Source organism: Phodopus roborovskii, unplaced genomic scaffold, assembly GCF_943737965.1.
Source record: "Phodopus roborovskii unplaced genomic scaffold, PHOROB, whole genome shotgun sequence".
NCBI classification, from domain to species: Eukaryota; Metazoa; Chordata; class Mammalia; order Rodentia; family Cricetidae; genus Phodopus; species Phodopus roborovskii.
In genome coordinates, this window is record NW_026126517.1 from 22509124 (window position 1) to 22525463 (window position 16340).

At 49.7% G+C, this 16340-nt stretch overlaps 2 protein-coding genes across 2 annotated transcripts in view; one reads left to right on the forward strand and one right to left on the reverse strand.

Annotated features, from left to right (window-relative positions):
• Positions 1-8262, reverse strand: part of Tmprss4 (transmembrane serine protease 4) — a 32035-nt gene extending 23773 nt beyond the window's left edge. The window contains exon 1 of the mRNA XM_051197298.1: positions 8150-8262. Within this exon, the coding sequence (XP_051053255.1) occupies positions 8150-8152 (3 nt within the window). The 5' untranslated portion in view covers positions 8153-8262. The remainder of the gene's footprint in view (positions 1-8149) is intronic.
• Smim35 (small integral membrane protein 35) overlaps positions 255-16340 on the forward strand; it is a 53307-nt gene continuing 37221 nt past the window's right edge. The window contains exon 1 of the mRNA XM_051197312.1: positions 255-380. Coding sequence (XP_051053269.1) covers positions 374-380 — 7 coding nt within the window. The 5' untranslated portion in view covers positions 255-373. The remainder of the gene's footprint in view (positions 381-16340) is intronic.

Genomic DNA, 16340 nt, shown 5'->3' on the forward strand with positions numbered 1-16340 from the left:
TCCTTGATCTCAGAGGAAAACCTTGGAGCTAAAGGTGCTGCTGTTGCTAGGTGATGGGTAAACACACCCTCTGAGGCTCTTAGCTTAAGTAGTTAGGTTGCTGAGGCCAGTGATAGGGTGATGGGGGCACCCCAGGGAGGGGTGGGGACTGCTCCTTGAGTGAGCCAGGAGACCTGAGGCTGCTCACAGTTAGCAAGAAGAGCAAGTCTTGGCCATAGCTAGTTCAGGTGCTCAGGGGGCTTTCTGGTCACTTCGATCCCTGAACCCTCAGTCCCACTGGTAGGGGGCATCTGCTTCCCACCTGCAGTCAGGCAGGCAGTTTGATGCCATTATCAGGCTGGAAACAAGACCCCATCTCTTGGGCGCCTCCACAATGCCAGGTAAGGTAGAAAGAAGGGTTATGGAGGGGTGCTTCGTCATGGGGCCAGAGAGGGGCTTCTGTGATACAGCAGTTTAAAGTGCACATAGGGTTTTCGTGGCAACGGCTGTCTGTCTTCCGAGTAGTACCTGTTCTGGGACCCTGTTTTCAGGATATCTATCAACAAAACAAGCTAGGCACCAGCTCTCACATGCAGGAGCAGCAGTCAGTACTGTTGGCGCCAGTGCAGGCGTCCTCACAGCAGTATGCTTTCTTTTAACCTAACCTCAGCCCAGCTGCTACATTAGAAACCATTGCGCCTTGTAATAAACCACATAGGTGTTGACCTGCTGGCAATTTGAGTCAAGAACCTCACCCCCATTCCAAGGCATAACAGCTAAAGGGCAAGGCGGTGTGTGTGTGCGCGTGCGCGTGTGTGTGTCAGGTGACCCACCTCTATCCTGCTCCCAGCCCTGTTCATTCCATCAGTTAAGAATCAACCTTTGTGTTACAGCAAGGCTCTTAACTGCAGGTAGGGCCTGGGGAGGGAAGAGAGGCAAGGATTCCTGTTTCATGGATGGTGTTGTGGTGCAGGGCTTATAAGCTCTCTGCCCTTAACCTGTACACAGGACATACGATGGCCAGAAGTGAGACACTAGTACGGTACAGGCCTCTTGGGGGGAGTGGACCATAGACACCCCAGCTCCCTAGGGAGGTTCTATGCTCCAGGTGGCACTGTTGTGAGTTTTCTCTTATGGTCCATTCTCTCCTACATTTCTGAATTCTTGACTATTCTATTTTGCCCAGGTCCACACAGAATTCTTGTGCCAACTTTCTCCTTCTGGCAGGGTCAGATAAAAAGAAGGTGGCTCAGGTGCTTGCTGCTGGGGAGGACCAGAGCTTAGATGAGTTCTCTAAACACTGCATTTACCAGAACCAGGTAGCTGTCACGTGCAGTACAGTCTGACAGTTTTAAAGAATTCCACATAGTTGAAGCTGTCTTTAAGAAACAGACTGCCTTGGCTTGTCCTGAATTGTCTCTTAAACAATAAAGGGTAGGAAGTGTTGGTAAGAGAAGAGGGGGTTTGCTATAGAGGGCCTGGCTCCTCTACTAAGCTCCAAGCAAACTTGGACAATTCTCAGCGGTCTCCTGGACCAAGCTTCCCCCTTTGCAGTGTGGGTACAACTCTAACTTCCTGACATGTCTGACAGTGACAAAGGCTCTACAGAAACACTCCACCTGCTGGGTGCTGTGCACCTTTCCAAGTCCATTGGGGCTTCACCTGGTCCTCTCACGATCTCACTGTTGTTTATGGTCCCTTTGGTTGATCTTTGTGGTCTGAAGGGTCTCAGAGGCTCTGGTGGGGGTGGGGTCCTTCCTAAGCAGACCTGATAGCCTGGCTTCTGTCCTGTCACTTGGCTCAGGTTCAACAACGAGGTTCTCCCCAAGGGGAGAAGGGAGCAGTCAGCTTTGTTCTGTACACCGCCTCTGTACACAAGGTTAGCTGCTGCTGCTGATCTGCTAGAAAAAGACTTGGTGACTCCTTGATGGCTTCCCTGGGAACTCTGAACTCGAGAGCCTATAAATAGCTCTGGTGATGCTTCCGGGACCTCTCTGCATTATTACTTCAATGTTGCGTAACCTGGTATTCTTCTGCTTTCCTGCCCACTCATGTAACTCTGCAAGTGCTTTGGAAGTTTCTCCTCACTGTGATGCCACTGCTAGAAAAGGCATTTTGGTAGTGGATGGAGCACAGGCCCTGACACTCAGCCGCCTGGGTCTAAATCCTACGTCCGTACATTTTAAGTTGTTTGACTGCTGAGAGCCTCAATTGTGTGTGTGTGTGTGCGTGTGTGTGTGTGTGTGTGTGTGTGTGTGTGTGTGTAAAAGAGAGAAGGAGGAAGAGAGAGGGGGGAGAGAGGGAGGGAGAGACTAGTTTTCAATAAGTCTTCCTCCTAATGAGCTCCAAATATGCATGGCCTACAGTGTATTGCCTGGAGCAGAATGCAGTAACTATTAACTATAATAATATTATTTTATTCTATCAGAAAGTCACTGTCCAGGGGCTGGAGGCCCAGCTATGGATAAGAGGCAGAGTTCTTGTGCCCATGAGCAGATAGCCTGTTCTTAATAGTTGCTAACAGTATTTACATAGAATCCAGCAAGTGCCTGACCTAGTAGAAACTTGGAAATTAGTCATTATTAACTGGTAAGAGCATCTGGCATGGGTATGACAGGAGCTGGACAGCTATTCTGATGGCTTCATAGGCCCAGGAGTCTGACATCAGGAAGGCAGGCTGTGGCCCAAGAGCAACCAGAGTAACCAGAACAGTTAGGGGACCTGAGCTGAATGACATCCGTTGCTCTCTGAAGAGGAGGTAGCAGATGAAGGTCAGAGAAGCAAAGACAGACAGAAGGACAGAACAAACATGCCATTCAAACCATCTTAAGATGGACAAATGGGGTTACTGCAGAGCTCTCTTGGCAGAGGGGAGATCGTTGGAGCTAGAAGCACTTCTTAGAAGGGTCTGGGGGTGGGGTGGGGTGTCTGTGAGTGGAAGCTGGGTCCTGCAGGAAGGAGTTCCTTAAGCAGACATAGGTAGGCCTGGAAGTGGCTTCTAGTGTCCTTGGTTACCAGGCAGAGCCCCATTAGTGTAGGGATGGGTAGGTGGGACAGGGGTGGGTGAGGTCACAGTCCTTCCAAATGCTGACACTCTGGTTTTTCTATTTTGCTTATGGAATTCTGCATTGAATTTCAGTGGGGGCTCTGAGGCCAGAACACACAGGGCCTCATAGGTCCTTCCTTCCCCAGAAGTCTGTGACCTGGAGCTGCTGGCTGACGGTTTACAACCTCTCTTGTCAGTTAAGACTGGTCTGTGGCCTGATCTACTGATAGTCCTCTCTCTTGCAACTTACTAGGTAGCCTAGACAGATCTCAAATTCACGGCAATCCATTTGTCTCAGCTTCCAGAATGCTGGGATTACAGGTGTGAACCACCATACTGGGCTTGGCTAATAAATCAGTTTTCTCTCCTTAATGGTCTCAAGGCAATATGGGTAAGTTTTCCTGAGCAGTCTGGCTGTGAAGGCTTTGTCCCAGCCTTCTTGTGTGTGTTGCTCCCCTGAGCCCCCACTGCTATGATCTTTGGCATCTTGGGAGGGGGATTAGAGTCTCCGCAGAACCCCATGCCCGTCCACTGTCCTCTCGTGTTAGCATCTCCACTTCATGCACACACACTTCTGCTACAAAGCACAGCAGCATGCAGGTAGTGAAATGCAGTGCCCCAGCCCCCACAGTGGCTCGGGGTACACAATATGCTGGTCCTGGGGGGGGGGATTTGCAACCCGAGGGAGATGAAGAGACCTCCAGAGTTTGGAGTCTCAGCTCTGCCTCTTAGTGGCAGAGTGACCCTTTCAACTGACTTCTTTGTGCCTTCCTCTCCTAATTCGCAAGTCTCAGAGAGCTGGTGTCACTCAGAGGGAGACCCTGCACATCAGAGTGACTCTTGAGTCACAGGGGGCTGCTCTTCTTGCATCAGGTTAGAGATGAGAAGTCAGTTGCTGTGACTCCGTGAGACATCAGGGACACCAGCTCCTTAGGACAGGCCAGTGAGGATGTCTCTGGTGTCAGCATGGCAGTGGGACAAAGGTGTCCCAGTTATTTCCTTGAGGAAGTGGCTATGGTTGCTCCCTTCTTGTTGGCACCTGTGTGTGAAGGAGGGTCATGCTGTGCCTGGGACGAGGGGAGCAGTTTAGCCTGTCCCTGCTCCTTGTGTGCAGGTTTGGAACCCAGGGTCTAACTCTTGAATCTTCCAGGGTCTTTTTTAGAACTTGGTCTATGGCAAACACTTAGCTTCCCAGATGAGTAGTGGGGAAACTAGTGCAGCCAGGCGATAGTGCAACACACTGAGACCACAGTCAGGGCACTAAGCATGGGGCATCTGGGCCCCACCAGCCAGATGTGTAGCCATGACCAAAGACCCCCTGTACCCTGGACAGGCCACTTCCATCTATCACCCACTTCCTCCAGAAAGTGTTAGTTCAGCCACCTAAGAATTTCCATTTGCACATGCATTGGATGAGAAGCTGGAAAGCCAGCTGGGAGGACAGGGTGTTGCAGTTTTGAGTTGTTTACCAGTTTCTCTGCTGCAATGGTAATGTTTACTCAGAGTGGCAGGCTGGGCTGGGCGGTGCAGGGAAATGCATCACAGGGGGATTGCCACATTGTCTCTGCTAGACTCTCCCTTTTCCTGTTGCTGTGTTTTCTAGCCCGGCTCAGGCCTGCCCTTCCCTCGCCCTCAGCTTCTGTTTTCAGGGTCAAAATACTTTTATTTCTGGTAGGATTGGGTACTTTTTTCTTTTTCTTTTTTTAAAGTTGGATTTAGTGAACTTTGCTTTCTATATCACCTAGATTAGAATCTGGTGGCAAGGGATTCAGTTTTGGGTCATTTGCCTGTCATTTATTCATTCTTTACTCACTCATGCACTGACAGACTGACAAACTCACTCACTCACTCACTCAGGTACATTCACCTGGGGCCTATCCCATTCCAGGTCTGTGCTATCTGAGGTTAAAAAGATGTCAACAGGAAGCTCATAGTCTAGTGGCGATCAGCTGAAGTTCATTCCAGGCATGGGGAGTTCACTGTCTTAGGAGCCACTGGGAAGTGCAGTGTTTTATTAAGGCTGATGTTTGCATCTGGGCAAGATGGAAGGCTGGACCGAAGAGGTACTTGGGGGATCTGAGTCCTATGAAGATTCTCAGGCCTGAGGATGTCTGCCTCCAGCAGTCCTCTGGCTTCGGGCAGCTTGACCAGACTTTCTGAGGTCTGTGTGGGGTCAGTTTTCTCATCTCTCCTGCTATCAGTCCCTTCCCAGTTCCAGCTGCTCCCGATCCTGCAGCTCCCATTCCTGTCTAGCCTCCTCTAACCCTGTAGGGCCAAGGCCTGGTTCTCTTGGCTCCCTACCCAGCCTCACAGCATCACAGTGAGTTATGCCCCTGTAGTGTGACTGCCCGATGACTCTCTAGATGCCTGTGCTCTCACCTCCCAGTGAATTCCCAGGGCCTGAATTCCCAGGGCCCGAAACTGATGAGGCAGGCTGTGCTATGGTACAAGGAATGGATACTGTGCTCTTGCCTGGTGGGAAACATGGTCCTTAGGAGGGAGACTACTCAGTTGGAAGCCACCAGGGCCCTTCTCCAGCCTTGCCTTCTGAGCTATGGGTCAGGGGAGACCCCGAGGCCGAGTTCTTTGATAAAGGGATCAGACTGCATGCGCCCTGTGACTTCTCTGCTCCCTAACCACACTGCTCCAGCCATAGCATGCTGTCCCTTGTCCCTGTACCACCATTCTATCTTGCTCGTCTCATGCAATTCCTTCTATATAGAAACACTTCCTGGCTTCTCTGCCTGGAGAGAGCTGGCTCATCCTTCCAGAAGTCCAAAGCAAGTACTTTCTCTTCTGGGATAGCATCCAGCCACCCTGGAGAGACCTGCCTTTGGCTGAGGAGTGCCTTGTAACCTCTCTTTTAGTGGGTGCCTCCGAGGTAGCACCTAGACATTGTTTCAACACCCTAGCCCCTTGCCAAACAGCTGGTCACTGGGCAGGGTGGATCATTTATAAGTAGCTGCCTACCTGGAGCCAGTGACTTCAGGTTCTCTCACCTGGGTAGAGAGGGAGCTGGGGAAGGGAAGCAGGCATGAGGTGAGAGCTTGCTTTCTTAGTACTTCACCAGGCTGTCTACTGCCCATCTCTCAATTTGCCACCCCATGGCCAAGGATGATGTCACCAGAATGGAGGGCTCCTGGATTCTGTACCTCAGTCTAAGGGGGGGGGGGCTCCCCATTCTACCAGGGCTCTGTCGCCAGTGAGCTGGCTTATTCATTTGCTACAGTCCTCAGTCAAGCCCACCAAATACTTGGTGCTGTATAGGTTGTCAAGGAAAGGAGACAGTGGGGAGCACCTTGAAGGATTGAAACTGATCTCAGGCATTATCGCCCTTGCCTTGCCTGAATATAATGCCCTTGTCTTTGGCTCTTGGTGTGCTTAGGACTTTCTGAGCAGTAATGGCTCCCACCAGGATAGCTATCCAGGGTTACAATGTTTCTTTTGGTCTCAGCTGCAGAGTACAGATGGCACATTCCTGTCCAGGCCAGGCACTAGGTTCTTACTCTACCCAGGACTAGCTTTTCCTTGACATAAACAGCTGAATAAACTCAAGGGAAGCTGTTGTTAAGAGGCAGCTCCATTTGGACTTTGACCAGCTCGGACAGGGAGAGGCAGGAGGACACAGGAGAGGAGCAGGGAGACAGGGGGGCTGAGTCTGGCCTTAGGTTACCCCATCCTCTCCTGTGGTCTGGGAGCTAGGTTCACCCTGGCTTCATCAGTGGAAAAGAACAGATGTACATACAGGTAGTTTGGTGGTTTGCTCAGGGCCTAAGTCTTGGCAGTTCTCTTCCAAAGACTAGCTGTCATGTTGCCTGCCTCTGCTTCATGGCCCTTGGCCTGATCCTGCACCCATGGTGCCCACCTGCCTTCCCCATTATCAGCAACATCCAGCTTTCATTTCTTGCTGGCAGTAGGGTATGGTGAGATGTGGTCCTGGCTACCACTTCCTGAAGTGGGTTCCTTTGTAGTCACAGTTCTTACTTTTGCTCAGGCTTCCTGGTTTGCAGAGCTTATTCACCTGTGCTGGTTCGCTCAGCTTCTTTGCTTACCCTGTGTGTGCCAAGGATTTCGTGTGCCACACTGTTTTCCTTCTATAGGGGTGGAGACTCAGCGAAATTGAAGGAACTCTCGGGACCTCATAGAGAGCTAGCCCCGTGGTCTTGGCTTGTACAACCAGTTTTGTTTCTGTTAGCTGCCTCAGAAATGGCACCCATGTCAGCAGCTCCTCCAAGAGGTGTCCCAGGGCTACTCAGGGCCACTCAGCGATGGTTCACAGTAAGGAGGCTGACACTGCTCATTTCTTCCCCTCTGAACGCTGCCTGGGTGGGTACCTTTGCACAGGACTGCCTCTGACCCGGTAGCAGGTAGCTGGTACTTGAGTCCCAGCGCTGGTCCAGTACAGACAAGTGGTTCTATCACTCCGCCCTCAGCGGGACACTAGCATTTTGCCAGTCTTTTTCCTGGAGGGCCATAGGAAGTGTTTGGGTATTGAATACCCTTTTCTTGGGCAGCTTTTGTTTTAGTGCTTGAACAGTTGTCAAGGATTGGAGAATCAAGACCCCCTGGCTCCCACCTTAGGCCTGGTGATTATCTCTTCCCAGTCCTGGTCTTCAGTTGTCCCCCTTAAAAGGACAAACCAGCAGCAGAAGATGCTGGGGATACTCAATGGAGGAGAGTACTAATGAGATCAAGCAGAAGGCCCTATATATAACCCTGATTGTTTTGGGGCATCTCTTTACTGTTTTCTTTAAAAAGGACAGGGGTCATTTTTCTCAGGGAGTATCTGAGGGCCACCGTGGCACAAAAGCAGCCCTTGCTTTGAAGAAACCATGGCATCCTCCATCAAATACAACCTAGACAGTACGCTAAGAAACAAGCATGATTTAGAAGCTATTGGTAGACAAAGACAGCCCTGGTTTCTGTGCCCACCTTCAAGGATGGCTAATGATGGAGGGAGAGGAGAATTGATGGTCACAAAGGGCTGGAAGTGGAGGTGATTCAGTTGTGACCTCTTTTTTAACCTGGAAGGTGTCACAACATTCTCTGTTAATGATCCCACAGGCTACTTGAAGAGCCCTTTATGGACATCTGCCCTTCCCAGCCCGAGGGCCCTAGACTCACCATCCTGCTTTGGTAATCCTCCCAATTTTCTTACAGCCTGGAGCTGAGATGCAACCCAAGGCAGCAGGAGGGGTCCTCGAATGAGCCAGTAGGTCAGAAAGTCCCCATCAGCATAGTCCAGGGGGGGCCCAAGTGCAAGGCCGGCCTTGTTCCCTGATGGCCAGCATGCTCTTCCTTCAGCCAGCCAGTTACCTCCTGCCACTGTATCTCGGAGTGACTTGGGGACTCTGGCTGGTTAGTTCCTACAATCCAACAGATGAAGTTGCCAAACTGGAATTATTATTCGTCTTGCAACCTGCCACCCAGTTTTAAAGGCTGGGCCAACACCTGGAATAATTCACCAACCTTAGAGCAGGTGACATGCCTAAGGCGTTACAAAAGCCTGCCCACTTGAATGCCTTCCAGCCAACCAGGAGGGTGGGAGGGCAGGCATTGGCGGAAGCTAGGTGATGACAGACAACTTTTTCTTTCTCTTTCCTCTAGCTGTGTTCCTTCTCACTCTGTGTGTGTGTGTGTGTGTGTGTGTGTGTGTGTGTGTGTGTGTGTGTGTTCATGCACTTTCGTTTGGGGTTGCAGGAAGAAGGGTACATTGCTAGCTTGTGTCCGGTAATAGAATTGGGAAGTTCCTACAGGTCTCTTTCTTAAAGATGTGTCTTCTGTCATCCTCTGGATCCAGAGTCACGTTGTGGGGTGTGGGACTAATGAGCTTTCTGCCAGTGTCCCTTTCAAATAGTCTACTGTTTGAAAGTCACCAGTGTGCTACAGCTAGGGCCAGGTCCTCTCCTCCACAGGCTCATTTCTGATTCATGTCCTGCCACCTAGGATGGTTGGAAACCCCTCCACCCCACCCCGGGCCAGGAGCTGTGTAAAGTGAAATCTGGGGATCAGACCATACAGCTGAAGAGACCTGGTCAATTTTGGACTCACATGCAAGTTAAAAATGTAGATTGTGACCTGACAGTGGTGGCACATGCCTTTAATCCCAGCACTTCAGAGGCAGAGGCCGGCGGATCTCTGTGAGTTTGAGGCCAGCCTGATCTGCAGAGTGAGTTCTAGGGCAGCCAGGCAGCCAGGACTGTTTCACAGAGCAACCCTCTCTGGGAAAAAAAAAAAAAATCACATCTGATTTTCCGAGGAGAGCAGTCAGCCATATGTCTTGGCTCTTCCCTTTAGCAATGTGCTTCTGTGTGTCATCTCTTTAATTTTCACATTAGCCTCATGGAGAACATTTTGTTGCATTTGACCATTGAGGGTGATGAAGTTTCTGACAGGAGAAAAGTGGTGGTTGGAGCCTGGGTCCTCTTCTACTGCCGGGAGGCAAATGGGCTGGAATTCGGATACCACCGAGGTGGTGTCTGTACGTTCTCTCTGGATGTACAGTTGGGGCTGGATGGCCCACAGTTATGGTCAATGCTGAATAGCCTTAGTTCCATCTGAGGCCAACCTATAGGTCTTCTGGGCTTTCAGAGTCCACAAGTCTCTCACTCTTCCCCAGCCCAGAGCAAAGACCTTTAGAGCAGGAAGTTTGGGGCAATTTAAGATCTCCGAAGGGGTGACTTCAGTAGACAGGCCCTTCCTCTTCAAAGGAAACTTTCAACAGTGGGCAGTGTGGGGCCAGCAGGCCACTTGCCGCTAGGCCTTCCTTGTTTGGTTCCTGTCTGTGCCAGGATAAACATCTGACCTATGTTTCAGGCAGCTGCTGGGGCAGGGTTGCTGCAGGGCAGGGCTGGTGGCACAATGACTACTCAGCACTTCTTGCTCCGCCTTTGGCCCCAGCTCTCAGATGAGTCTGGGAACGTTGCAGAAGCCTGGGAAGGGAGGGAAATGCACAGCTTAGAGATGGAGGCACTTGTGGCCTGCAGAAAACAGGCCTGCCTCCCCAGGTGCCGGTGCAAACAGCTAAGCCGTACTCCACCTTCTGTGGGAGGCCTGAGCTTTTCCTGGGGGTGTGGGTATGGGTCTGCTGTAGCCCAGGCTGGTCTCTAACTCACTGTTTTAGTTCAGGATGACATGAACTTCAGACCTCCTTGACACTCCTCCTGAATACTGAGAATAAGGTGTGCACCATAACTTTTGGTTTACTCAGTGCTGGGGATCAACCCCAGGGCTTTGTGAGGGCTACTGAAGCCCTCTCCCAACAGAACTACACCCCAGTCCACCACCTCTCCCTTTAGACTTCCTGCTTGCTTTCCCCATTTCCTCTCTCACACTTGACTCCTTACTTACCCTTTCCTCTCCCTTTCAACAGATTTTCCTCTTCCTGCTCCTTTTCCCTCTCTCCCTCCCAAGCTCAGAGTCACTGCCAAGCTTGAACTTTTGTACCCCCTCATTTGTGCTGCCCCTTCTAAGGCCATTGTCTTAGGGTTTCTATTGCTGTGAAGAGACACCATGACCAAGGTGACTCTTATAAAGAAAGCATTTATTTGAAGGTGGCTCACTTACAGCTCAGAGGTTCAATCCATTATAATAGTGATGGTGACATGCAGGGAGACGGTGGGGTGCAGGAAGACATGCTTGCAAGCCACAGGAAGCTGACTGAATGTCACATTGAGAGGGAAGCTTGGGAAAAAAGACCTTAAAACCCACCTCCACAGTGACACACTTCTTCCAACAAGACCACACATGCTAATAGTGCCACTCCTTTTGGGGGCCATTTTCTTTCAAACCACCCCAGCCATCTAGTGGGTCCCAGCAGTATATTCACACTACAATTTTTGTAGGTATATACACAGACACAGACATAGACACACACACACACACACACACACACACACACACACACACCCCTTCAAAATATATAAGCTTTGGGGGACTGAAGAGATGGCTCAGTTAAGAGTACACACCATTTTTGCAGAGGACCTGAATTTAGTTAGTAGCACCCATGTGGGGCAGCCCACAACCGCCTGTGCTTCTGGTCTCCATGAGACCCTGCATGTGTACCCTCAACACACAGAGAAAAAACTTAAGCCGGACATGGGTGAGGACTCACATATTTAATCCCATCACTTGGAAGGCTCTCCCTTGACTCCTGGCTTTCTAAGACAATTGTCATTTCTCTGGAGACATGGAATCTCAAGCATCTGCCGCAAAGATTCTCTAGTCACCTCTGTTGGTAAGGAGCTGCCCTTCTCTTGGGGTCCCTGCTGACAGAGAGCCACTCCTGTCTATACATGTCCAATTTAAGGTTGTGATCAAGAGTAGGGTGAAGACAAGTTGGGGCCTGGCAGGATGGCAGGAGGCACAATTGCTTTAAATAAACTTCAGAGAGTAAAATATGATCAACACATCATATGTGTTCCTGCATGCTATGCCTTTGGCCTTCATATGATGTCACATTGATTTGCTCAACGATATGGATGTGGATGGTATCGCTATTTCCATCTTACAAAACAGCATGCCAAAGCTTAAAGTTGGAGTCTGGGTTGGTGTGAATTAGGAGGCCCAGGATTTTCTACTCCACCATGTACTGTTCATGGAGAGGGTCTACAGTGCCTCTGCAACCCTTCAGGAACCCCTGAGAAGCCCCTGGAGCACCAGAGATCCATGTGAGCAACTGCATTTCAGGGAAAATGCTTCTGCATGTCCATGGTACCTGGTAGCAGGCTTAGTGAGATCTTTTCCTTAGCAAGCAATCTTCCCCTAAACTAGACACAGAGCGAATTTCAGATCGCTTCTGAGTCCAGTCTCTCATTTTCATCTATATTTTGAGAACACTTTCTGACTTAGGGTTTCTATTGCTCTGATGATCAAAAAGCAATTTGGGGAGAAAAGGTTTATTTGGCTTACATTTCCATATTGCTGTTGATCAGTGAATGAAGTCAGGACAGGAATTCAAACAAGGCAGATTTCTTCCTTAATGCTGGGATTAAAGGTGTGTGCCACAACCACCCATCTAGAGGCATCTTTTTAATTGAGGTCCCCTCCTCTCAGATGTTAGAGCAGTGGTGGAGGTGGGTACCCCAGGGTTCATGTGTTAGGACAGTGGTGGAGGTGGGTACTGTTAGGAACTAGCAGCCAGCTGACCCCCCCCCCCGCCCCGATGATGGGTGGGATGCTCATGGCCATGTCATCGCTACATCAGCTTTACCTGGCAGCCAGAGGACTCAGTTACGCATGCGCAAGCCTCTTTTAAAGCAAGTGCGCCAAGTGCTTCTCTCTCTGCTTCTTTCTCTCTGGTCCCTCTCTGTTTCCTCTCTCTGCTTTCTCTCTCTCCTGCTTTTGGTTGGCTACCAGCTACCCCCTCTTTCTCTCCCTTCTCTCAATAAAATCCACATGGGCGCTGAGTCTTGTGTTTGTGTTTCTTAGGCATTAGCTGCAGCAAAAGAACAACAGGTACCCCAGAGTTCATGTGTTATAACAGTGGTGGAGGTAGGTACCCCAGAGTTCATGTGTTAGAACAGTGGTAGAGGTGGGTACCCTCAGAGTTCATGTGTTAGAACAGTGGTGGAGGTGGGTACCCCAGGGTTCATGTGTTAGAACAGTGGTGGAGGTTGGTACCCCAGAGTTCATGTGTTAGAACAGTGGTGGAGGTGGGTACCCCAGGGTTCATGTGTTAGAACAGTGGTGGAGGTGGGTACCCCAGGGTTCATGTGTTAGAACAGTGGTGGAGGCTGGTACCCTCAGAGGTTACATGTTAGAACAGTGGTGGATGTGGGCCTTTAGGACATGGTCAACTCAAGAGAGCTTATGAATGAATTAACACTGATCATTTGGGAATGAGTTGATGGGCTCCTGGTTCTACCCTCTCTGTCTGTCCTGCACACTTACTTGCTCGCTGGCTGTCTTAGGGTTTCTGTTGCTGTGAACCATGACCACAGCAACTCTTATAAAGGAAAACAGTTTCAGAGGTTTAGTCCATTGTCATCATAACAGACATGGTGACATGCAGGCAGACATGGTGCTGGAGAAGGAGCTGAGAATGGAGAAGAAGCTACATCTTGATCTGTAGGCAACAGGAAGTGAACTGAGACACTGAGTGTGGGTTGAGCATATATGAGACCTCCAAGCCTGCCTCCATGGTGACATACTTCCTCCAACAAGGCCACACCTACTCTAACAAAACCACACCTCCTAATAGTGCCATTTCCTATGAGCTTATGGAGGCCAATTACATTCAAACTACCATACCTTTCCACTGTGTTTGGATATAGTTCTGGAGGCCCTTTCCAGATGCTGGTGACATGTCCCAGAGCTTCCTGACATTCAGGGCTGTGACAAAAGTGTCTGTATAAGGACCACCCAGTGCCATCCCAGACAGAGGCACTGTCAGGAGGAGGGAGAGCCCAGAAGACGTGGAGCTCAGATGGAAATTTTGTCCAGTGAGGAACATGCTTGAAGGGGATATTTGGGTCCTGATCCCCTTTTCCTCCTCCTTTACTTCTGGTCACCATGCAGGGACCTCACATCACCATGCTGCTTCATCCCAGTCCCCAAAGCAACAGGGCCCACCCAACACACAGCAGCTCCTGAATGGAAAGAAACCTTTGTATTTGGTAGTTTGGGCGTGGCAGGTGTTTTGTTACAGTGATGGGGAGTAGACCAGCATGTCTGGTTTCAGCAGCACAGAATGGATGGTGATAGATTCTCTGCTACACAGTGTGGAAAGTGCAGCCCTGGACACTGGATGCCACACATCTAGCCTCCAGAATTGTGAGATAGCACATTCCTGTGGCGCTGTGAGCCTGTAGTCCTAGGAAGTGAAAGCAGTGTGCCTCTTCCTTTCCTTCAGGGTCACTATATTCTACTTCTGCTATGAATGTACACACAGTGCAACTGAATCCTGGGCAGCCTGTGTTCTGTGCAGACCAGGGTTTCCATCTAATCCCCAATTATATTTATCACAGCAAACTTACCTGCCTAATCCTGTTTAACTCTGGCTTTTATTCAGTGTGACTTCTACCTCAGATGCACCCTTAGAGTGCTTTGTTTGTATGTGCACGTGCGTCCAAGAGTGAGCCTGAGCATAGGCTTTTGGCTTTCAGGATCCTCAGAGAAGTTCATTGGTGGTTTCAGGCTGGGGGTAAGAGGTTGTCCAAGGTTTTTCTCTTGGCCTTCAAAGGCAGGTTGAAACTTGAGTCCTGAAGTCATGTAGCCTTCATGGGGCAAAGGTGTTGGTTTTTCTGCTTTTGTGTGAGGACACCCTCTTGGATGAGGATCTTATGTTGCTCAGCCTGCCATCTATAGGAAAGGACAGAGCAAATAAGCAACCTGCTACCCTTCTAGGTTGCATACTCTCTCATTATTGTAGAGATGGACAATTTCATATATCAAGTGTATTAAAGACTGAATCGTCCAGGAACAGCTGTGTGCACACTGGAGAGCCAACAAGGCTGGTAGTCGATCAATCTAAGAAGCTGGAAGCCTCAGAACTAGAGGACCCGAGATGAAGCCCTGGAAACTCCCTGGAAAGCATCTGAAGGCAATTGCATATTACAAGGCTGCAGAAGGCTTGTGTACACAGATGAGGGCAGCTTCTGTACACATGCGTGCTGAGGGAAAGTCAGACTTGCATATGCTAGCTGACTCCCTTCTCCATCCCCACTTTTCAATCAGGTTCCTGCCTATTAATAGTATCAGCCACATTCAGACAGTCTTTGCAGACCTCACAGACTCACCAAAAGTGGGCTTTCCTAACAATCCAAGCATCTCTCAGTCCAGTCTAGTTGGCAATCAAGACTGACAAGCACGCCTGTTTAGTTTATGCTGTTGGTCCCAGACAGTCTGTACCAGGGTTCCTTGTTATCTGTCCATGCACTGAAAGTGTGTGGCGGTGTGCAGTGTGCAAGACTGGTAAGAGGAGGGTGGAGAAGAGAATGTGAAGCGGAAAGAACATGTTCAAGTACCAGGATAGCGAATACCTTTGTTCATTGTGTGCTACTACAACAGAGCACCCGAGGCTGTCATTTTAGAAGGAGCAGAAAGTGATGGCCATCTGGAGGCTGAGAATTCCAAATCCTAGGAGTTAGTATTTGGTGAAAGCCTTTTTGCTGTGTTACTCCATGGTGAAAGGGTGTATAGACTAGGTACTTTTCTCAACACTATGGCCAAGACACCAGAGAGGACAATTTGAAGGAAGAATTTTTTATTTTTTGATCACCATTTTAGAGAGTTCAATTCATGGTGTCATGGATCTGTGATTCCGGGACCATGGGGGCTAGAGCCTTTGGAGGATGAGTCTGTTCATCTCACAGAGACAGGAAGCAGAGAGTGAGAAGGGCCTGGAACCAGGTATAGCCTTTGAAGGCATGTTCCCAGTGACACAACTTCTGCTAGGCCACATCTCCTATAGTCTCCACTGCTTCCCCAAAGGGTACCACAGATGGGGGCCAGGCATTCAACATGTGAGCTTATGGGGGCACATTTCTTATTCAAACTTCAGCAAATAGGAAGAGATGGAGAGGAGAAGGGAGAAGAGAGGGAGAATCTCCTTGTCTGGGAAGAGGCTTGATTAAGATGCCCACTTCTTCCAAAAGAAATCCACTCCATTATGGTGACATTAACCCATTTTCTCCATCATCACAGGCCATTTCTCATTAGGCCTTGCCTCCCATGCTGGGACTGTATTCCCAGGACATTCTTTTGGGGAGACACCTGGGAACCATAGCAGTATGTGGCTAAATCTGTCAAGTATTTCCAGGGACCCTCTACCTGGCCTCTAAACGGCACTTTAGCGATGACTATATAAATTTAATTTCAAGCAGCTCCAGCTACAGAGAAACACAATTTAGTAAGGTAAGGGAGAGACAGTAAGACTAAGTATGAGGCAGTTGTGACAGTCCAGGTGAAAGACAGAAACAGGATGAAGATAAAGGCAGAGCAATGCCACTCAGCTTCCCTGTTTTATGTGCTCTGCCTGCCTAATTTGTCTTAAGGACCTTGCACACAAAGTCTGGATGTTCCCTTTTTCTAGATGTGGGGCCTCAAGGATCTGTTCTAACACTGTCTGCCTGTGCTTGGCAGGAGAGCCCAAATCACTGGCTTGGGGCAGTGTGCTAGATGGCTGGGCTGTTGAGATTTTGCTGATGTCAGCTGTGGGGATGACTCAGGCTTCCATCTGGATGATGAAGTCTGAAGTGGACCATTAACAGATGGGTTCAGCGGTTGACCCCATTGGAGAGGAGAAGCTTTTAGACAGTCTGTATCCAGGCGTTGGCACGTCCTGCAGACGATCATTTATTGATAATGCTGGTGC